Raw genomic sequence first — 24,485 nt, forward strand, 5'->3', positions numbered from 1 at the left:
AGATGTCAATAGCTTTAGCTCAGCCAAGTGTAGAGATAGAAAACAGCATCCCATCAAGTTCTGATGGTATTCAGAACTGCATTATTGTGGAGTTTTTCATTTGGAGACTACTTCTAATTTATTCATACTTCAAAATTATAGTCTACAGGAACCATTTCAAAATTTATCTCTTAATATAAAAGTCTATGTGAAAACTATGTACAAAACAGTGTGTGGTAAATATTTCAGCTCCCTGACCACTGTTTTTGCAAAAGATTTGCTTTCATAGGCCTCTGGTAGTTAGACAGCAATGGCTTCAGTTATATAGAAAAAGTGTGAGTGGGAATAATTCCTTCACATAAATAATACTTCATCTTTTGAGCAGAAAAAAGTTAAAACATAACTTTCATAAGATACTTCAGTGACACCCAAATCAGTTTGGATTAAATTATGTTTATTCAGTTTGGGGATTTTTTTTTGGGGGGGGGGAGAGTTGGGGAAAGGAGAAAAGAAACTTTAAAATTTCATTAAAAATATTATCTATATGCAAAGCAACTGCAAGATTTTTTATGAACCTCAGCAGGGATATCACAATGGTGGAGTTTTGAACATGTTTTGTGGTTGTCTGGAACTTATATGCAGCATTTGAAGGACAGCATAATCAAGAGCATAAAAAAGATAGAATTCAAACAAGGAGTCAGAAGTCTGTATTTAATTTCTTATTAAATTTATGTAAGTACCTTTGCTGTTCAAGTTTAGTTAAAATGAATGCTTACTAGGTTTTGAGGAGCTGGAAAGCTTTCATTCTATCTGCTGAACTTCTTAAAAATCATCTCTGGAGGACTGAAATTTGAGTTGACTTGGGCTGGTAACACAGTGCAAAATTTCTTACTTGTAGCTCCTAATATACCATTCACTTCTCACAGGGGATTGGTCCAATTCCATGTAGAAAGTTATATTTCTTTCAAAAGCAGCTGTTGTATTTATCTGCCTGGTGCCAAATAGTGAATTACTTCTGCCAAGGCTGCAAAAAATACCTACGGGTGCAGTAACTCTCCAGTGAAACTTGTGCCTAGTGAGGAATTGCTCTTCAAATCTGCTCTGATGCTGATAAATAGGAGGTACAGAAAAGAAATTTAAGCAGACAAATTTGGAGCTGCCTTGAAAAGAGTGTGAGAATTCATATAACAAAGGCTTATGCTTCATGTCTGTGAAGAATAAATCAGACTCCTGATGAAGTAACCCATTATTTGTCAATGGTGTGAATATCAACCTACAAGTCAGGCCTTAGGTTCAAAGAAAAGAGAATATTTCTCTTAGATCTTCTTTTTATTGACACAATGCTGAAAAATCTAAGATGAAAACTGCTCCAATGTGGGATGGACAACTATAAAAGAAAATTTTGTTAATTGTATTTTTACAAAGTAATAAGAGCATTTCTTTTCATCAATGAGTCCTTCCTAAACCAGATCTGTTAAAAAGATTCTTTAAAATTCCTAGCAGCATTCCTCAGTGGTGCACATTCTTTGACCCGCTGTGGAAGATATCTACTGAAAAATGCTGGTAAATAAGATGCTTCACAAGAGAAGCATCTCTGCCTTAGACACAGGTTATTATTCTGTATTGTTTAGCTGAATTTTTTTTTTCTGAGAGGTAGAGATAGCTAGAGAAAGTGGGAGGGGATTGATCTGGGTGATGCTGAAGCCAAGAGTCTCTTCAATGTGTTCCCAGTCTCTAGCTCCATAACCTTGCTTTGCCTGCTCATTTCTCACATCACATCTCCAGCCCACCAGCTCTTCTCTGCAGTTTTCCTCCTAGATCCTTGTTCCTGAACATCTCCTGGAACTGAGACCTCTTTCATTGCATCTCCAGCAAATCCATCCCCCACCTCCAAGGCAGTATGTTTATGATATACACATCCCTTTTAGATGTGAGTGTGCCACCCACTCATCCTCCAGCTGCATCTACATTGGGCTGTAACACTGACATTGCACAACCCTCTTCATCCAAGGGAAGGCACAAAGCTGACTGTCTTGTAGAAATCAGAACCCAGCCTGAAGACCTCACCTTTCCCTGCCTCAACTCTTTCTCAGCCTGGATGAGGATAGTCTTGTGTCTCTCCACTGGAAAGCACCCTTTCCTTCTTGCACCATCTCAGGCATGTCTGCAGGTTTCAGAGTGTCCCAGTATTTGTTCTTTGCTGTCAGGTAGCTGGTCACTGTGGGGAGGACCAGGAGAGTAGCAAATTCTGCTGAAGACAGAACTGTTTACAACGCCCATCACAAAGTGACCCTCAAATCCCTCTCCTGCTCAGTTTCCCCCCACTGAAACAGATATCAAAGCATTTGCCTACATCCCAGGGGAATCAGTGAGATTCTTTGCTGACTGATGAACATCATAAATGTGAAAGTGGCAAAAATTATTATCTAAACATCTACTCTCTAAAATCTTGCATGAAACTGTCACCCTCCAGCATTTTTAGGCAGGAATTTTTTTACCACTTCCTGACGTGGATGGAGATCCACATCTTTGCAGTTGTGGATAATAACCTGACTCTGATAATAGTGGGGGTGCAATAAAAACTGTAAGTGCCAGTAAAGCATGAAAACTGGTCCAGCAGCAGCAGATGGCTTACATCTTTTTTTAGCACAACAGGAAAAGCATTTTAAAATTCTCAACAACCCATCAGCTTAAAAGGTAAACCAAAATAAAAATACATAGTACCTACTGAACATGGATTCAGCTCAGATGATAGTGCCATGAATAGATGTGTCTTATCTCTCTATATCCTGTGTATCCTCTCTATAGTAGATCCTATGCAGCTACTCCAGTAGACATATATGATATGCATCTCCCAGTGATGAATCCATAAGTATTACAGAAGAATATTGCAAAAGCCAAACTGAAATAACTTGATTTCTCTGCTTGTTAATCTTCCAAATGGAGTGGGTTTTACAGCCTGAAGACCAAGGCTATCTATATCCTGTTCAGCCTAAAGCATACAGCTCAGCTTAATTAGCAGTGTAAGCACTGAGGAGATAATGAAGAGTGAAATAACAGCCATCTTCTGGTTGTAGAGTGTAGCAAGAGTCAGATGTTACTAGCAGCAAAGTGCAGGCAGAGGTTTATTTACATAGAGCTTGGATTTGTTGTATTAATCCCTCACTTTCATAAGAATCAAATTTGAAGTAGAAAGAAGGAAAATCCTATTGTGTTTAAGTTAAAACCTCATTTACTGTTTTCAAAAGGCCAGACCAAATCAAACTCTCTTATGTCTGCTTTTCTTTAGCAGGAAGAGATGGAGTGACTGTCCTCAAAGTATCATAACTCAACTGTGTTTTTATTAAGTCTGTATAAAAACTGTTTCTCCTGTGGTGGTTTGTTTTCCCTCACATACAGCTAAAACTGTAGCATATCACCAATTTTAGGCACAAAAGCTTTTTACTTCTTTATGTAAACACTGCCAGATCCAAGCCAGCATGGTGCTATCTCCATCCCTGTATCTCCCCTGGAAATGCTCAAGTTATCCCAGTATGAAATGATCATTAAAAAAATGCTGAAGTCCATTCCAGTGGATGGATTTGACCTCACTGGTACATGAGGGAACTAATAACCAGGATGTGTCAATCAGCTTTAATACTCATAGAACTGCTAAAAAGGTTAACCCTTGGGAAGATACAGGTGGGGTGTTTCTTGGAAGGTTCTTAAAGCAGCCTCCAAATTTCATATGTGTGATGCTGGTGTCAGCAGTGTTGGGTGCTGCAGGTCTGGCACACCAGGTACAGATATGGGCTACTGTACAGATGAAGCACCAGAGGAGACAGCACCTGATACTGAGTTGTGCTGCAGGATGGTTTCATACACAGTGATTACACCCTCAGTTTGGCAGCAAGGGGGCAGCTATTTGCTCTGGTATTGGTGACAGAGTGATATTTCCTCTTAAAAATGTGAATTTTGTCTTGAGAAAATTTTCTATGGCACATTAGAAAAAAATTAAAGATTGGCACTTAGTGCCAGCAGTAATCACAATCTGTGACATTGGTAGTTTTCTAGGACAGGCTTAATCACTCACTGGCCAGGGCTCAAACCCACCATAAGCAGTGGGGCGTTTCTGCTTCTTTCGTGGATAAGGACAGTGATCTGGCAACCAGCCATTTCTGTAACACACAGCAAGAGCAGAGGAATGATGGTTCAAAATCTGGAATTCTTCCAGGTAATTCTCTACCATGTCTCTGTCTATAAAAACCAGCCCTGCCTTCTCTTGCTCTGGAAGGCTGTCGCCAAGAAGTAAAGCAGGCAGTCCAAGGACAATTCGTCAGCTGGCACAGACTGGAGGAAGCTGGATGATTTCAGTATTACAGATTTCAGTATTACATGGTTTGTGGACTGGACTTGGGCAAGTGTACTGTGACTGCCAGCAGCTCAAGCAAATCTTCATCTGGTGTAAATCGGCGCACATTCAAAACAATCACTGGAGCTCGATTCATTCTAATCAGCTCTGGAGGTGGCTGTCTCTTAATATTTTTTTTAACATCTCCAAGCATCTGAATAATAGGCTAAAGACAGTAAGACTGGAGGAAAGTGGGAAGAAAACACAGTAAAGAGGAATAACCAGAGTTTTTTTGTAAATAAGCAACTGAGATGAGGGAGAGAGGGACCTACAGTATATAATCCTATTTCTTTAGCTCCCTGCATGTCAGTGTGAGAGGAGTAAGATATTTACATAAAAGGGAAAAATAAATTCCTAGCTCCCTGTATAAAATTAAGATCACTGGAACCGTTCCTTAAACCCCGAAGGGGAAACCTAAGCTGAGTATCCAGGTCTCCATGCCAGCTTATCTGCCAGCTAAGTAACATGGCAGGAGATGTTTCAAATGGTTTGCCAACACGTGAAAAACCTGTACTTAGGCTCTCAAGAACATCCATAGGGTCTGAGATGACTCATGAGAAGCCCATTTTGCCTAGGGATGTGACTCCTTGGCTCTGCTGGATTTTGGGTAGGATGGCTACCTCTGCTCTCAGGTGTACCAGAGAGTTTGTTGCTAAAAAGCACTCTTGCCAAGTCAGCAGAGGAAGCAGGCTGATGATAGCAGTTTTACATGGTGTACCTTTTAATCACTATTCCAACTTTTTCAGGCCACTGTTTTGTATGTGTCCCATAGTCTGAGAGAAAGGTGTCATAAATGCCTACGTATGCACTTCCTGAAATAGGCACTGAGTTCACCTTCAAATAGTAATTAAATGCAAGAAAAAAGTGTGTTGAAATAAAATGACAGATCACATTTAAACTGGCTTAAAATTCATTGCTCAGGTATTTTCTAGGGTATTCAGCATTACTGCATGATTTATGGACCCTTTATACTGCAAGGTCTAAGTTTCAGTAACAGGAACAAGGTTCAGAAAGTTGGTTTTGTTTGACAAAATGAGGCAGGTGCTTTCAAGGGGAAAATATGAAGCCTTGTTTAAGGAGGGTGAAAAGTGGGATTTAGTGTTTTGGTGAGCTCCTGTGTGGAAGAGTGTGTGCCATGGTGCAGGGGTGGCTGTCTTTATCAGCAGGCCATAGCCTGAGGCCACAGCTCTTGTACAGTCCATTTGGTACCACTTGCTCACCAAAAGATCTGCATCATCCTGCTTAGTCCTCCTCATGGCCATCTTGTATGAGAAGCACTAGGAGTGAGCACAATCTAGTTCAAAATCATTACTAGTTGCAACAAAAGAGTATTTTTCCATGTGGGGAGGGAAGACAGAATGGTGTCCTAACTTATTTAATCACTTTGGAGTGGATATTCACAGCATGGCTGATGGCAGACAGGTCAAGGTGCACTGAGATAGTTCATATCTTCTCTTTTCTCTGACACGTTAGAAGATTTTGTACTGAAATGGTGTCTTAATTCTCAGGAGCTGGCTGAAAGGACAGTAATTACTCAGACATTAAAGTGAAGCAGTTGGTGGAAAATCTGGGTTAAAAAGAGCTTTTTGAGTGTGAGACATGCAAAATAAAGAAAAAGGTCTATGGGGACAGAACTGTGTGTCTTTGATGCAATTCCCTGATGTTAAGCCAGTGCAGGACTGCAAAAGTCAACTCATGAGAAGGACTATCCCAAAGGGAATATGGTCTTCATCAGGAAGACTTGGGAATGTCATTGAGGATGGCTGGAAAAAGACAAGCTTGAAAATTTTGGATGAGCAAGGAAAAGAGAGCCCCACTGTAGCCTGACCATATTTTCTGCTGTATGAATGTTGATGCTTAATAACAGGATTGTCATCTACCACTGAGTACCATTGTCCAGGTCTTCTGTCACCTCTAACTAAAGCCCAGTGTCCCCATGTGTTGCTCATTCTTTATACTTAGTCATCTCCCAGTGGTGAATCCTTGGAATGAGGTTGCAGATGATCTACTAATGACATTTTAATTATCCAAAGCAAGCAATCTTTCTGCAGGAGATCCCATTTTTTAAAATTTGAAGTAATTAGTTCATAGAATCACAGACTGGTTGATGTTGCAAGGGACAGCTTGAGATCATCTCATGCAAACTCGTGTTCCAACAGAGGTAGAGCAGGTTGGCCAGGGCTGTGTCCAGCTGAGTGTTCAATACCTCTGCAGCTGGGGAGTCCACAACCTGTCTGAGCTTATGTTGGTTTTCTTGTCTTCTTTCAAAGCTTCACTATTTATTAAACTAAGGGTAACTCTGCTTGATGAAAACTGAATGAACTGAATGAAAACTTGAATGCTAGGACAAGGAAAATCATTTATTCTTCCAAACAGTATTGAAGTCTGAGTTTTGTCTGTGCACTAGTTTCCAGGGCAGTAGAAATGAGACAAGTTGTTGAAAAACTTTCCAACTTGACCCAAGCCCACTATAGATGCCATAGCTCTGCTGTCTTCATTCTGCTGTTTCAGAGGCATAACTGGGGATTTTGGATGAGTGCCTGACTGTTGGCGTTGCAGTGTTTTTTGGGCTGAACAACTGCAGTTCCCAGTGGGTTCAGTGGACACAATGGAATTTCAGGAGCTGTACAACCCCAAGAGATAAAACAAGAAAGCCAAAAAAGTGTGGAAATGCCCCAGCAGTTCCCAGAGGCTCTGCCTGGACTCATCTGTTCTGCCTCAGAGTGACAAGAACCCAGACCTAGCAATGGAGCACAAAAGCACCAGTTGGTCCCTGACCCATCGCATACATCCAACCTCCTTCAAGATGCTCAGGACTGCTCAGCACACCCTTCAGTCACCCTTCATGCCCCATTACCTTCCAGTCTCTTCTCCTTAGTGTTTTCCACAAAGCCTTGGTTCCTGCTTCACCCCCACAGTGCCCCAGGTTGGACCAGGCAGAAGATATCCCCCTCCTGCCTGACCTTTTGGCACATTTCTGGCCAGCAACCTTTGTTTGGGGCCACCCTTGGCCTCTAATCCATTGATTATACTGCTTTTGATTTTTATGTCTGCCTTTAACCTGTACTTCCGTGTGCAGAGACCTTGGGGAAAGGCAAAGCTCAGGGAAAGGCAGGATGTGCTTCCTCCCATGAAGGGAATCTCAGCCAGAGATAACAAGGCATTTGACCACAGCAGTGTTATTTTACACTGTAATTTATGTGCATTAGTTTCACACCTTTGTCCAATTAGTCACAATTTGGTATCCAAACAAGATCTCAGCTTTTCCATGCTGCAAATGAGAGCAAGTGTTGATAAAGGAAGGCTCAGAGCTGGTTTCAGGAGTCCCTGTTGCTCAGAAGGCAGGTCACATCACAGTCACCCCTGCCTTACTGTGCTGTTGGCTGCCATGTGGCCACACTGAGGTGCAAAGGGTGTGTATGGGGTGCCCCTGCACAGAGCTGAGATGCTCTTCAGGTGCACATCCATCACTTGCAGCCACCAGCAAGGCCCTGGCAGCTGTGCTGCCACCACTTGCTTGGACAATTTGGGTTGGAAGTATATGATCCATAAGGTCCCTGCCAACCCAAACTATTCTATGATTTCTGCTTTGTCTGTCCTTCCTCCTCTCTACTCCCCATACTTAACTGCTAAATATTTATAATGCTCCTGGGTTGCTAAGCAGCGCAGAGCTCCCTGCTTGGGAGAGCCTTGTTGTGAAGGAGAGACATGCAATAGGGCAGCGTGGGCAGAGCTGGGGGTGGGAGGAAGTGGCATCTGCTGGGGTGGTCCCGCTCTGCCACACGCTTGCCCTGTTCTGACTTCGATGTCACCTCCACTGGCAGGCACCCCACTCACTATGTCTGGACTGGAGAATGATGCTTCTGGTTTGTTCATCTCAGAGACCTGAGAGAGCTAAATAGCCAGGGCAGGGGACATTTGTGGAGATGGGCATCACAGCATCCATTCCCCAAGCTAATACCAGGTGCTGTAGTGAACACTAACAGGGGGTCTGATGTAAAGGATACGATCCCAGCTGAGCGTAAAGCAAGAGTGGAAAAATGGGGTCATTCCTCATTCTGGCCTCTGAAAAGAGCTCCCAGATGGAGAAATGGTGCTTCCTTTGATGCTTGCTTTATGAGGCAGTGGCATGAAAGATGTTAATACTCCCAAAAGGAACTTCAAGCTAACCTAGCTCATCCTTAAAGTTTCTCTGAGCCCTGGGAAACCAGTGGGGAGACAAGTTGAATTCAAATCCTTCCTCAGAAATTGTCCGCAGGTACAGTTGTCTGAAGCCACATAGCTCCTAAGATGCACAAAACCAAATTTTAGTGTAGACATCACAGTGTGCAGGATTTGCTGGTTGCTCTGCATCTGTATGGAGTTGCACAGTTGCAGACCTGGAATATGGGAAGGCTGAGGCCACCCTGTGCAGTCCACTTAATGTGGGTTTCCATTTGTCCTGCATAGAGCAGGGTCTGGCTCTGCAGACTCTTCATTGAGTTGAGAGAGTCAGAAGCAGCTGCTTGGAAATCAGTGGTCTTACTCCAGCTGGTAGCAGATGGAAGTTGCTTCACATGCAAAGTGATCTATACAGTTGCAAAGGTCAGTTCATTTTACAAATTTTCATTTTACTTGCACTTATTTGTGTTGCAGACACTCTTCTATTAAAGACATAACAGAAAATCTGCAGAGAATTCTGGCTCATCTGCACAAGAATTAATCATTGCTACTTAAATAATTTTGTGGGATTCTATTTCAAAGATTCTGTGAAACAGCAGTAACCTTGTTTTTCTGTATGGATGAAGTCCATTGTTCCAGTTGTTGCCTACATTTGTAAGAGATTAAATAGCAAGGTAGTTATCTATATTCAGAAAAAAATTTCAACACAAAGTCTCACAGAAAATCAACCTCATTCTGGAGATGGGAAAGTCCAGTGCCTAAAATGATATCTGCTGTGCCTTGGCTGGTGTGTTGTCTATATAAAAAAATCAAGGTAGTCATGAGGATTGTTCTGGGTGGGCACTTCTAATTTCCTGTTACCTCCAGATTTCCCTGTTAACGTTTGTTAAGCACTCTGAAAGTAGAAAGCAGTGGAGAGTGAAAGGCGGTGGTTAAGCTTGTTTCAGAAGGATGAGAGAATTTTAAAGGACTAAGAGAAAGATCTGTGTCACCTTCCACTGTTGTTTTTGTATAACTGAGTGGCAGACAAGCAGAGGAGTGTTATTTGCCTTCATGCCAGCACCTGTGAAAAAACCCGTGTCTCAGTTTTGTGTAGGTCACCAAGAGCTGTCACAGATGTGTGAAGAAATGAAGGATCAGAACTCCATGTGTGTCCATCTTGTGGTCACAATAGCTCAGGGAGTGTGCACAGTTTGAGGGCAGCCTTAAGGTTCTGACCAGCATTACACAAACTCCATGACTTTTCTTTTAATGATACACCAGCTTAACGCCACTGCTGCAGTTATGCATCCAGTCTGCATTAGTCTGGAAGATATTCACAGGAGGGCTGTGGGAAATGACACTCTCATCGCCTTCTGATCTGCATGAAATGTGGGGGAATAGTACAGGAGTGTTCTGCCTTCATTATTAGCTGTTACCTGTGCCCAGGCATCTCCCAGACCTGGGTGCCATAGTACAGCAACTCACCTTGTGTCCATCTCTGACCATATGTGGATTGCCTTGATCCCTGAGAATCATCCCCAGAGAAACTGAGGGTCCCCCTGAAGTTCAGTGAAATTATTCCTCTTGTTGCACTGATTGTTTCTGTTCCCTGAAGCAGTTACTGTTACCCCATTCAGGGTGCCAGCCTCAACATCTCAGTAACACGGGAATGCAACAAGACCCTTGGGTCACTCTGTCTGTCCCCAATACTGTGGACACTGTAACATTTCAGCTTCATTGAAGCTACAGTTTTCACTCTCTTCTTCCTCCTTCCTCCAGCAGTCCCAGTTCAAACATTTGTTCTTCTGAGAGTAAAAGAACCCATTTTGCACCCATGGCTTCTCCCCGTTTCTTCATTTCAAACGTTGTTTCACTTTTCTATTGTTCCCTGAGACACCCCATCCCCTTCCTTTTCATTAGACTAAGTTGTTCAAGCTTGTTTATTGTCTTTTATAAGAAATGACGCCAGAAATTTGATCTGGCTACTCTCCGTAAATTATAGACTTGTTAGGACAGATCATACCTAATCCAATAGGGTTACATATCATGCTGGTGCTACATAGATAGTGACAAATGCAGGCTGTTTCTGCACTGCTTGGGAAAGTGTGGTGTGCCATGAACTGAGCTTTCTGAATGCACTATAGCTGCCTACACTGCTCTGTGGCAGGACAGGTTGCTGAGGAACAGGAGTGTGCCCAGATCATCCCCGAAGGGCACTGCCAGTGCGTAGGGCACTACTCCAGACACATTTTGCTTTGTTCAAAGCAGAGCATCTCCATTCCATGCATTTAATAATCTTTCTTGGGGTTTGCTGGGATTTATTTGGTGGGGTTTTTTGTTTGTTTGTTTTGGTTTGTTTTTTTAATTTAGTGGCTTTTTGCCATGGCAACATAAGCTGAATTTTTTACACTAGGCCCATTCATCTTTTTCCTTTTGTCATCAAAAATTATCAATAATGTATTCTGCACTGAGACACCCAATGGATGATGTCAGCTGTAATATCCCTCCAGTCAATGAAACCTTTTAAGGATCATTATAAGGAATGCAAAGAATGGGTTGTAATGTGAAGGGTCACTGAAAGTACTTTTATCAATTATGTCAGTGAATAGTCCAGTATCCTAATAATAAAGCTGCTTCTCTTCCTTAAGATCGGTTTGTGTAAGAGCATAATTCTGAAGTTAACTTAATTGAAGACCTAGTAGGAAATGCAATTGCATCACCTTAGTCTCCCAGGGACATATCTTCCTTGTAACATCAGAATAAATCCTCCTCAAGTCCAGCAAAGTCTGTGAAATTACTCTGACTTTGCACTGCTGAAAATAAATGAAGGCTGAACTCCACTTCTTAAATTTCCCGTGTGGCTCAGCAATCTACTTCAATTACTTGCAGTCTGAACAAGCCAAATCCTCCCTTCAAATATACCCAAAGCAACTTCAGCAGCCTGGGATAGATGTACTTCTGCAGAAAGAGGTGTGCCCACCACATTTTCCAGCCCAAGCACACCAGCTCAGGGAACCTCTAAGTGCCTATGAACAGCTACAGAGCCACTCCATATGGATTTTTTTTTTTCCTGAGAAGCACTGAGCAAAGGATAGATCTTTAATCTATACATAGCAAGGGGAATTTGAGTGTCACAGAGGAGGGTGAACCACCCCAAAACAGAGATTGTCCACATGCCTCCAGGACTTACTCCAGAAACTGGTCAGTTAAAAATGGCTGTAAGGGAGAGCTGAATCAGCTGTGAATATCAGTCTTGAAAATGCTCGTATGAACAGCCAGAAAAGAAGAAACTGTCCTTAGGAGGTGGTATCTTGGGGTTAGATCAAAGCCTATTGCTGCAAGATGACTTGCAGTTCTGTGAAATGCTTTCCCCTTTTGCATAATGGTCCTAGCACTGTGCATTTGCACTTCTCCACATGAGAGACAGACAGAAAAGGTCTGAAGATGTTAAAAATTTCATGCTGACTTTCCTTTGTAAATCTTATTTACCAGCTGACCACTAGTTTTTTGCCAAAAATGGAAACACTCAAAGGTCTCTAAGGAAAGAATGGCTGTTCCTGATTCACAAAAAATACTCTTGCAAAGGGGCCACACAGCTTGAGTAAGAAGACCTCCATCAAACATGCAAAACTGAAAGTAACCCCATATACATAGTCCATCCAAATGGTGCAGGTAATACTGTTTAGGCTAGCTATAAAAATTTCTAGTTTGGAAGAGTAAGTAAAAAAATGTCACATATTGGGACAACAAATAATAAGCACTGGGGCAAGACTGTCTTTTAGATGCTGAACTCTCTGACTTGCCAGGGAATACATATAAAAACCTTGGGATATTGAGAGTATTGAGCATTGTTCCTCGACAAACACTGAGCAATAGTGAGTGCATTGCTGAAAGATGTCCAGATGGAGTTCCTTTGTGTTACCTGTGAAATGTTTGCTTTGTACATGAGAGGTAGGTGAGGCAGTAGCCTCCTCCTAAAAGTAATTAATAGAATGCTGCTTGTTTTCTGGACAGGTAAATGGTTCACATATGGCTGTTACTGATTTCATATAGAAAAGCTGAAGTTTCAGAAAATTTGGATCATTAGGGTTTCCTCTTTAATTTCTGTCTTTACACTGTGAAATAAAAAATATCCTGACTGAATTTTTCTGGTCCCTCAGAGGCAATTAAAGGGAGAGTCAGAGTATGACTCTTCCCATGATTCTGAAAAGTCTTTTGAGAGGTGTTCTTCTTTAATATGAGTCCCATATGTCTGGGCCATAGTGCCAGGCTGGCCAGCCCAGGTTGCTATTAGGCAAGATTTATGGTGGGCAACTGCACACAAATTCAATGACTGTGCCTCAGAAAGCAGTTGTTGACAGGGCACTGATCCCCTGTAGCAGGAGTCCTGTTAACAAACCAGTCTTAGAAAGCAGGTTCAATTCTCCCACCAGTTGCTGTTGCAGCAACTGATTCACCTTTGATGGCTGATGGACAGCATGAGTCAAACAGCTGTTTGATGAACACCCCTAATATTGAGATGTAAACAGCCTCCATTCCCATTCTTTATGATCTGATAAACATCCAGGTTATTTGGAAAGGTGGTCTTCCATTCCAATCCTGTATCTGCTAAATAAGGATGGGTGTGAACTGTGAATGTAGCCCATACATCATGTCTGGGCCTCCAGCACTGAGGTCTGGCCAAGAGATCTAAACATAGCTGCCACAGGTACTGCTGGAATCCTCAGCCAGGAGAAGAAGAACAATATACTTGCCAGATATACACCCTGTTTCTTGGACAGGTTTTGTAACCAGCTGCAGCTGGATCTCTATTGGTATATAGGAAGCTTGAATATTCCTGCTGTGCAGTGGGGCCACATCAGGGCAGGCCAATACTGTGAAGCAGATGGGTGTGTCATATGAGACAAAATTTTATTGGAAATCATTAATTTTTATGTGTTGATAGCTAATGAAATATTCATTAGTGTGGAGAGGAGCTTTGAAGATGTTATGTGTATAAGTGATACATGTTCAGCTCTCTGTTTCCCCTCTCCCCTTCTGCTGCTTTGCCTCAGGGATCAGCAGGCACAGGGGTGACCCAGCACCTACAGGAGGGTGGGTGAACCAAGAGGTTGCTGGATGGGAGGGCAGCTCACCCACTGCTTATCTTTCCCCATAGCATGGCCCTCACTGTAACATGCAGAAATGGGGCTGCCCACAGAGCTTGGTAACAGCTTTGTTCTTCCAGCAGCCACCTCAAGGTGAAGCAGCCCCGAGAGGAGACACAAGTTCTTTTCATGCTACTAAAAGCACCTTCATGAGGGGAACTGAAAACACAAAAGGGTTTTTGGCACAGGTACTTTGTACACTAGCAGAGGTACAGCTGTGCAGAGGCAGTACAGAGATGCCTCACAGCTTTCACTGTTGGTAAAGCCTTTTATTGGATGATACAGATACCTATACCTTTTTAATAAATATTTTTGCAGGTGTCTTCAAACTACAATTTACAATTTTGTTGCAATGTTCAGGAAAGAGTGGAGTTGTCTTTTGAGGATGGGCATCTCATCCAATAACACACAGCAGAGAGGGCTATATGACCTTTCCTTCTACAACTGCATTTTAAAAGAGGAGTGGCTCTCTATTTCTGTTTTATAAGAAAAAGATTAGTTGTTTACCTCAGAGGGTGATCCAGGGCAGCAAATCCCAAGTGGGGACAGTGCTGAGTTGGGCAGGGGAGCCCCAGAGGAAGAGGAATTTAAGATTCCTTTGTTTCTCTGCTGCCAGCCCCAGGTCACCCCCTCGAGGCTTCGGTGTGACTCCCTGTGGCTCAGCCTTCCCAGGTGCCAGCCATGGTGCACTGGGACTCACTGGAGACATTGCTATGGAGGTAGGGAGTAGGAAACTGGTTTGCAACATTGAGGCTTGTCTTATGGAAACAGGTTTTATTCTTAACTCTCATCCTTTCCAAGCACAAAGCACCTGGAAGAGTATGAGCACAGGGTCTGTGTTGTGTCTTTTAAATTCAGTTGCAGTTCACTCTTCTGGACAAAACTCCTGTTCCCATTTCTCAGTGGTCTGATTCTCCTCAAAGCTTCAATAAGCTTAGAAGAAATGAGGCATAATAAAGTCCTGATTGAATGAAATGTCTGAACAGGTTTTGTTTGATTTCATCTGAAAAGTCATATTAGAGATTTTCTTAAGTGTGTACAAGAGAGACAAAAGGTGAAACCCTCCTGTTGTACTCTTCTGCACAACAGCCTTACTGACAGTAGGTCTGTGCTAAACTTATGCAAGAAGCCAAAACTGTCAGGGAGGGTTTTGTCAAATATACCATCTAAGTTTTCTGAATTGAGAGCCAAATCAAGAGCCAAAAACCGTGTTTCCTCTAGAAAATCTTCTGAAGAGAAAATATAAAAATTACATTTGAATGTGCATCATTACAGTGACCTTTACACAGGACTCTGCAGAGAACTGGTAGCAGTACAACAAGCCAATATGAATTTCTTTGATAAATAAGATTTATAATGTGCTCAAAAACTCATCTGAAATTTAAGCTTGATGTGTGAAATACACCATTAAATGGTTGTTTGATGCTTTCTTATTTTAGGACTCATGCAAATTAATGCACACATGGTGAAGAGGTCATTACACACCCCGATGCATCATTTCAGGAGTGTACTGCCCTGCACAGAGCCACATGTATCTTTGTTTTTCAGATGTTTGGCACGAAGAGTGCACCAATTTGTTTGCTAAGCATAAAGTATACCAAAGCATACTCTATTGCAAACCACTGCTTAACAAACAGCCCATTTTGCCTGACACCAAGTGAGTATGTTACAAATATGAATAGTTTGCTACTCATTTCCTCACTAACTTGAAGCATCTCTTTCACCAGGGATGGAAATGCATAAATACAGGGCCACAGCGCTGCAGTGAAAGGAGGCTTGGAGTATTAAACATAAGAAGATCATGCATAACCTACCTTGGTAGAAAGTGGAGATAAAAGGGCTTCTCTTAGTGTGTAAGAAGAAAACCTGCATGCTTGGATCTCAACAGTGGATGAAATTTGAGGCAAAAAAGAACTAGTGACATACAGTGGCACAAAAAGAGTTTGTACCCTAATGCAAAAGGGCAGTTCTTAAATGTCAATGGCCAAAAGGACTTTCCATATGTACATGCATAAGTGAATTTTAATCATTGTGACAAATGCATACAAGTCTGTCGATTTAAATGGTGTAACTGAGGCCACCTTGACCCCAAATCCATGCCTATTTGAAAAACAGAGTAAGGGAGTAAAACAGAACATTCTCCAAAGCTGATTTTTTGTGTCTGCCAAAAATAAATAAATAAATGCCTTGAATAGCCATTTTATTGAGACCCAAGAATGCAGTTGCTCTGTTCACTAGCACTAACCCTGACAAGCAGCAACAAAACCCTGAAAAAGTCTCCATCCACTATTTGCAAGCCCTGAAAAAAATACACTTCTAATGCATGCTAGTGTCAGCAGTGTAATATCACTGGCACCCTCTCCAGCAGGGTGTACAGAGAGGTCTCATCATAAGAGGAATGTCTCAAAACCTTCCAGGTCTAAAACCTCTGCTGAGAGGTCAGCCTGAGGGGCTGGAGCACACAGCTTCTCTTGGGAAGAGCAAAAAAAAAGCAAAAAAAGAGGGAGGAAAGGAAAAAGAGTTTTAGGAGGACTCAAGAATTTAGTCTTCAAATGTAGAAAAATATTGGTAAAAATGAGAGAAAGTCATTTTTTAACATCAAGAAAGAAGAGGAAGGCTACACAGAGAAAGAAAATGGAACTGGAGAGATGCAGAAACACATAGGAGACCAAAATAAAGAACGAAGGGAGACAGAGAGGAGACAGACAGATACCAAGTAGAAGTGATCTCAATGTCTTTGTTTGTTGGCCATTTGTAGAGCTGATTGTCAGAGCTGGGGCTGCTGGGGGGAAGTTAAAAAAAAAGGAAAAAAAAAAAAAAAAAAAGAAAAAAAGGTATTTTTGGAAGTATCAAAGTTTAAGAACAGCCACAACATTTTTCCTGCCCAGGAAAAAAATAAGAGAAGTATTGCTGTCAGACTGCATTCCTCTTGTCAGGAATGTGGCAGTGTGGATGGGTGTTTTACCATGTCATGAAAGAGAGAAACACAGGAGCTTGTGTTAAATAAGAGACAGGAGCAGCATTCTAACAGCTGAAAAAGGGTTCAGCAAAGCTGTTTGTCTTCCTTTTTCTTCCATTTCCATTCTCTAACAGCCAGAATCACACCTAATATTAACTTGCTTTAATTCTTGCCAGCTAAAGAGCAGCGTAAGATATCACAATCAGAAGTATTTTATTTGGCATTACAAGCAAAATTATCTGCCTTTTACCATTCTCCATAAATCTTTCACAAATACTTGGGTGCAATTCAATGTCATTAACTATTTTTTTATTAATTGTTGTTTGTCTTGTTAAATCATGTCAAGAACACTAGCACAGACTGACTGTTGTGTTACGTTTGTTTATCTGGTCCTCTTTTTGCTCTTAGAAGCCCTTAAACTCAAATCACTAATGTCTGAAATATTAATGTGGAAAGCACAAGGTTTTTTTCTCCTACTCTATGTACAGCTTCAGCTTTAAATAAAGGTCACATCACTTTTCAGAATTTGGGGGGATTGCTTACATCTTGTAACATGGTCTGTTACAGGACTTATGCTCAGGTCTTCTTTCTCAGAGTCAATTTAAACCCCAAATAAGATTATTTTGTTCCATGATGTGCAGATGTTTGTTAGAATTCTGCACTTGCTGAGCATTTGCTGAATTGCCTCACAATTAGCATTGATGGGCCTGGCCTGTGTTACTAAATGGTGCCAGTGGTCCCTAACAATATAAAAAGGGGATGCTTCAGTGATTGGTGCTTGAGGGGCTGGCACCAGGTTTCAGTCATTAACTCAGACATCTAGAACACAGACATCTGTGTCTGGACTAGTAAAGTAGCCCTTCTTCACAGACAGTGCAGAGAAACATGAATGCCTTGGCCCCAAAGCATCTGAGTTATTGTGGGTATCCACATTAAGCTGTTTTGAGCAGTCTTTTTAAAAGTATCTGTTTCTCTTGGTTGACTGTGAAGGTAGTCTGGAGTGGTCACCACAAATGTACATAAATACAATGGTCAGATGAGTCCTCTGCTGGTGACCAAACATGGTAGTTTTATGATGATTCATAATGGATGCTCAGAGTTCACAGCTGGTTATCATCCCATTTTGAATGATGTTGCACTTTGAGGAGAAAGGCCCAGTATTGACTCAAGGCAGAGCCTGACCCAGCAACCAAGCCTCCATTCTAGGGGTGAAAGTGGTGGTGTAGGGCTCTCCTTCCAGCAGATTTTGTCTCATGCAACGTACACACCTGTACGTATATGCAGGGAAACACTGGGAGACAAACAACCCATCAACAGGGCTTGGGACCAGACCCCTCTACTAGGTTGATCATGAGGCTTGATGGAGTTTAACTGCTGGTTTGACCTGTGTGCAGAAAGGGAAAAAAGAGAGGACAAGTTTAGTGTCACGATGCACCTTCCATGTCCTTTTCAATCTGTATTGACAAAGGTTATGTTTATCTCTGTCCTTTCTTCTCCCCTCGTCCTGCCTGTACATCACCAAACCTGGGATCACCCAAGGAAACCAATGAGAAAAGAAGAGAACGGAACTGAATATGCAATGACCTCCTCTCAGAACAACAAAACAGTTGATAACAATGCAGCTGTATAATCCCTGAAACCCCACCAAGGCACAGGAGGTGGTAAACTTTCAAAGCACACACGGAGTATGCAAGGTGGGTGAAATAAGACAAGGAAAGGAGCTCTGTGGCCAAGGACTCCATTTCAGAAATTGTGCACCCATCAGTGATTCAGAAGAGAAAAGCAGGCTGCTCATCAAGCTTGCTGCTTCTCCAAAGGAGGATAAACTGGCCCACTGGGCTGCCTGAAGAAAAGGCCTCACAAAGGCATAAGCACTGCATGCTGCATCTTGTGAAAGCGATGTTGCGATGCCTCCCGCTTCTCCCTCTCTTCCCTCCCACATTCAGTTTGAATTGAGTGCCCACAAAAAGCTGCTGAAATATGAGCCTGTGAGGAGAAGGTGATCTGCCAGAGCGGCAGCAGCTTGTTATAAATGGGTCTGAGGGTCAAGGGTAGGAGGTGTCACCCACGTGCTTCTCCAGCCTGTGAAGTTTTGTACGCTTCTACTTCATTCTTATGATTTTAATTATTTAATTATTAAAAAGGGAACAAAGGTTTCTGTTGAGCCATCAAGCAACCAAAAATTGCATGAACTAGTGATTTATCCCAGGAAATTAATGTGCAGTCTGGTGACTATGCAATTTCCATGGCTGAAGACTTTTCAGGCAAGAGAAATTTAGCAATTAGCATTGCTATTAGAATCATTTTGGTTGGAAAAGACCTTTAAGATAATCAAGTCCAATCATTAACCTAACACACTGCTGAGTCCACCACTAAACCATGTCTCTGAGCACCACATTTAGATCTTTCAAATATCCCCAGGGGTGGTGACTCGACTATTTCCCTGGGCAAGAGTATTGAAACAGATTCATTATTAAGAGGTGCTTTGTGTGTTATTACTTCATAATCAACCCCCTTTTTTGTATTACACTTTGCACTTTTATCTTTCTTCCTTTTTAAAATTCTACACATTTCTCAGTGTTTGTATCATGCCGATTCCCCAGAGAAAACTCTTCAGGAAAGATGTTTACATCTTGGTGTGAATATTTGGACAGGATTGTGTTGAAAAGGACTAGCAGCTCTTTGAAGTCTTCTCCATTTACTAATTAGTATGGTTTCCTGAAAGTGCACAGTTTCCTGAACTGACCCACCAAGAACATTGTAGACCTGGCTTGGAGGACCACTTCTGAGGTTCTGGTAAGCTGGTTGTCCCCATGTTAACTCAGTCACTGCCTCCCTGAGCAGAGACTGCCAATCGTGCCAAACTCAATGTAGTAGCTTAGTGGTGTACTTTTCATGATGTGGATTGCAGAATACTTAAAGCAAAGCTGAATCCACCCAAATTCATTTCGCACAGGATCTCAGGTTAGACTCAGTAAGTAACCCTTAGGATAAAAGCAATGAGACAAGCCAAGACACTGGTCTTTCCCCACCTCCTGAAAAATTTCCTTCTTGTCACACCTCCACATATATGTCTCCATTTACCTCTGCGCTGGAAGTAGTGATGCAGTGAAAGACAAATTTCCACCCTAGCTTCTTGTATGGACATTAAAATTCAATACCTCTGGGTCCCTGTGTCTGTGAGTAAGCACTGACCCAGATGGGGTCCATGACATGGCTGCACCCCCCAGGCCATCACATCCCTCAGTACTGCAACACACTGATGCTTTCAGTTTTATATAAGGATGTGCCTGAACTGCAGAAATCAGACCTTGATTTTGAACCTATTCCTGTCTTCAGTTGGACTATTGCCAGGATGTGGAGTATGGCCTGATGGTAGAGGAAGACAGTGTTCTGCAGACCTCCCCAAAAAAGCTCCAGGATGTTCAAATCAGCAGTTTCAGCTCAGGCTCATCTCTAGTTTTCTATTACCTATTAAACAATAGGGTGTATGTAAATATAAGTATCTTTTCAATGAACAAATGAAATGCTGCTATATACTGCTGTTGAGAAATTTATGGAGTTACTCATTTAGCTTTTTAGCCTGGCATCACTATGTAGAAGTTTAGCTACATAAATTTTCTAAAGGCTAGACTTTCTTGAGAAGTGAATGAAATTACAAAAGTAAGAGGGAATAAGTAACCCTTTGCCCAAGAATATGATCATTCTCTGCCATAGTCATGTTGTGTGCTTGCACAAGACACAGTGATATGTTCGGAGATCCAAAGTGGGATTAAAATGACAGAATTTACACTTTGAGTCTAGTAGCCCAAATGTCAATTGCCTAAAGCACTTAGCTCCTAAATACTGTACTAAAAATATTGCAAGTATATTGCTAGAATATTTTTAAATATATAACATTTATTTTGGTGTAGTTACCTATGTTTGCTTTTCTTTTTTTCACTCCAGATGTTTCTGCATAAACATGGCATAGTTTGAGACTGGTTGGTTGCATGTTTAACTGAGAGTATAAAGTGTGAATGCAGATGAGTTTAGCATGATATTGGCTCAGGATTAGCACTTTCTCCTAAAAGTTATTAATTTTATTTATTTCCTAATACAGCTTTAAAGGCATGTTTTGTAAGGCCAAAATCACAAAAGGGATTTGTAGCTCATTATGTCCATCCAAATATGTCTGCTTTTGCAAAAAGAAATGTAAAGAGATGGTCACTGTACAGTGTCTGATTTTCAGTGATGTCAGTTCAATGATAAAATATCCTCACAGAGAAAATCCTCGTGCATGACATAACCCACGAGTAAAGCCACCCCAGGCCCCCTGAAGTATCCTCAGAGGAACATAAACATTTAAATCTTAATAGAAAGCAGAGAGGCAGAACATTTCAAGGAGAAGCATGCAGGGACTGGGATCTATTTGCAAGTCACTGATCTGCTATTTACTAGCAAATTTTGCCTCTCTGTGCCTCAATTTACCTATCTGTATAGTCAAGGTAAAAATACCAGCTCTGTGGCAGTATTTTCAGAGAAATAGGTGTATCCTATTTGCATAGGCAGATTTACAATATTGTTATATCTTACACGCTGATATTAAATAAATGTTTTAAGTGACTAATTTCTTAAACATTTCCCAGTGTGTGTTTTTTTTAATCCATTGGCCACAGAAGAGCATCAACAGACAGGCTGAGAGCTGCTCCTCTGCTTGTCCAGAGCCTTTTTTCTCAGAACTAAAACAGCTCCTGGGCAGGGAGAGTTGGGAAATCCTCCACAGGGGGTAGTTTCACCTTTAGATTCCTAAGTACAGTTGAGTACATTGCACCAAAGTTTAAGGTGATCTTCATAAAGGCACTCGGAAAAGTATACTGGAAGCAGATGTCAGTATTCTCAAAAGGGAGGCTAGGAAGGTGGCCTCATTAAGCAGTGATTTCTGAAGTTTGCTGATGGGGTGTAAGGTTTTGTTTAACACTCTGCAGACTGCCTGCAAAGCTTTTATAAATGAGGCTTCTTTGCTTCCTTATTGTACTCTAATTAAATACAAAGGAAAAGGAATAGGTTTGGTGGATAAGGGCTTCACTAAGCAGTGACCCTGGATCTGAGGAACTGGCAATCCAAAATACAGCTTTACAAGCATTTTGAGTTTATTTTAAGCCACCAAAAGTTCAGGCATAGAAAGGTCTTGTGTAGTTCTGTTCACAAAATAGCCAGATCCCCAGCAGATGAAACGTGGATGATTACACAGAAGTAAACTGCTCTGCTCTGACCTCTGACCACCACCAGACAGACTCAGAAAACTGCTGTGTTCAGTCAGAGGGAGACCATCAACTCAAAATTTCTTCTCAAGGAGCACCACTAGCAGATGCCAGCAGGGAATGCACTTTAAGGGCCTGAGCTGCAAATTGTTGAGTTTCCTCAGTCCTCAGCAGACTTCCTCAGTCCTTCCTGACTCAGACTTGACACAGCTGTGTGATCAGGAAAGCATCTTTGCCTTGGATAGATGCTGCAAAAACAGACATGAAAGGAAACCAGAGAGTTCTGCTAAGTATAACAAATATATTTATATATATCTATACAGAGACCTAATTGTCCAGTCTTGCATCCCATATGGTCACAGCATGTGAAGCAAGTGTGGGCCTCCTGCTCCAACCAAGTCATGACCATAGATGCTGCCAAGCAAAGGAGAATCAGGCCTATGGTAGATATGTATTTACAATACTCCCTGCACCTGTACAAACAAAAATATAATATTTTAAACAGCAAAATAGTGTGTTTAAATCAATGCATGAATGTAAATATTCTAAGATCTGCCTTCTTAACTGTGTACCACATGTACAGATGAAAACAAATATTGTTTATAGGAAATCTGTATCAGTGGTTAAATGACTACAGAGAAAAAAAATACCAGAATTAATGTTGTCATGTTTCTCAAACAAGCCATTAATGTATATTTAGTATTTAAGGATATCGCTCAATAAATATGTTCCGTACCAAAAACTGTGTTACATATACAGATTGTGCAGTACCCTATTTTAAAAAGGCACCATAATTAATTTTTATTTTAAATAAAAATGTACTTGTAAAAAGTTTCCTGTGTCCTGTGGGTTATGTAGCTGAGAACAGTCTATGTGCTGAAGAGAAATGCTGAAGGGAGGAACAGCAGCAGTGCCTCTTCAGGCACTTCTCTTACCACCCGAATTCACCTTGCTTGCTTCTGTTCTGGTTTTGAAGAATCTTATGGCTGCTGCTCATACCTGTGTCTGGCTGGATTCTGTTTCTGTCTCTCTTAACTCTAAACTCTACAGTTTTAGTCACTTTGAAAGCACTTCTAGGGCTTCATAAATTACACTCACACATTCTTGCGCACCTCACAAAGCTAAGAAACTTTATGCCAAAGCCTTTGCAAGTTTCCCTAAAAACACACTCTAGATTCAGAGTGATTTCTTTATCTTTCACATAATCACTTTGTTTATTTTGGCACAAGAGATAATGATGTGCATCATTTTATATCCTAACTCCCTGTGTGAACTTCACCTTCCCTTTTCCACACAGGAGAAGGAGACCGAATTATGGTCCAGTCCTCCAGCAGATCAACACTCAGGGTAGGAAAACCCAGATCCTTTGGCTGGGATTTACCTCTCACACTTTCATGCCTTTACTAGGCAGGGGTGAAGAGCACAGATTGTGCAAATCCTTTGAAGCCAATGGGCCATCACAACCTGAACATTCCTTTGCAGCAGGGCTCTTCCTTCCCCAGCCCCAGCAGGAGACTAAAGCAAATCCCCAGGGATGTCCAGGTGTCTGAGTGCACTCAGCTGGGGATCAGCCAGGGGGGGAGGATTTTATTTAATTGGGGAGGCATCTTCGTAGCCTTTCATTCCCTAGACAGTATTCCCTAGTTGGGTTTGTTGGTCACTTGGGAATGATTTCATATCCCAGTTTAAAGAAGCTCTTAAATGGGACAGACCAACACTAATTCAAAGTGATCAGGTGGCAGTTTAATGAATTACAGCAACAACCATTATACCATACACTGGGATGTCTAGCAGACTTAAGTACCAGACATGTTTTGCAGAAGAAAATTTCCAGGTCAAAATCTCTCTAGGACCACTGGGAAGGAAAATGCCACTGGAAGGTAATGGCCTCTGCTTCAGGCATCAAAGCTGCCTGGTCAACATCCCTACCTTAGGTCTGCAGCAGAGGAGGAGGGACATCACTTTGAAGAGGAGACTGCGGGGAAACCAGTCAGCAGAAAAAGGTAGGGCACAGCCCTGGTAAATTTAGTTCAGGTAAGGTTCCTCAAGTCCTACTGACAGTAAAAATATCAGCTCAGAATTCACTGCCATTTGACTGAGCTCTTATCATGCTTTAGTCACAGTGAGATAGAGAATCACAGGAGCTAATGCACGAGCATGTTATAAAATTACCCAAGTACCAGTGCTCTTCAGCCAGCAACAGGGAGCACTGGGTTCAAATCTGGTTAGACTAGAGCACAGCAGAAGAGCTCCAAACCTAAAACCAGGGTTAATTCTTGAGCACACCTGATAACTTTGTTAAATAATATGAGGCACAGCAACTCAGTATGCTGAAGAACCTGGTGTGTCCTGGTGCCCTCTTCCTCCACTGCCCCATCACTGGGAACCAGTGTTATGATACCAAGAGAAATTAGATTACTGGCTTTTAATATTATTTGGAAAGGTAGCAATAAATTTATGAGAAAGATGCAGTGTATTAGGTGATTTTGGTAACACGCAATCATTATCAAGTGCATTTCACTGGTTTTGTCTGGACACATGCATTGCTAAGTTGTACATCATTTTAATAGGTGTCCAGTGCAATTAGTTTCACATTACAGCTTTCTCCATTTCTGAAAGATGCT

General features: G+C 41.7%; 1 protein-coding gene across 2 annotated transcripts in view; it reads left to right on the top strand.

Moving 5' to 3' along the window:
* The window catches only part of PRIMA1 (proline rich membrane anchor 1), a 49,534-nt gene extending 26,841 nt beyond the window's left edge, over nucleotides 1-22,693 (top strand). The window contains exons 4-5 of one of the 2 annotated variants that reach the window (XR_011726238.1): nucleotides 15,099-15,316; nucleotides 18,158-22,693. Coding sequence is in view for 1 of the 2 variants with exons in the window: in XM_071745717.1 (XP_071601818.1) it covers nucleotides 18,158-18,248 (91 nt within the window). In the remaining variant the exon portion in view is untranslated. The remainder of the gene's footprint in view (nucleotides 1-15,098; nucleotides 15,317-18,157) is intronic. The other variant, XM_071745717.1, reaches the window with a different exon arrangement.
* Nucleotides 22,694-24,485: the final 1,792 nt, after the last annotated feature.

The sequence above is a fragment of the Heliangelus exortis genome, chromosome 5 (assembly GCF_036169615.1).
Source record: "Heliangelus exortis chromosome 5, bHelExo1.hap1, whole genome shotgun sequence".
Taxonomy (NCBI): Eukaryota; Metazoa; Chordata; class Aves; order Apodiformes; family Trochilidae; genus Heliangelus; species Heliangelus exortis.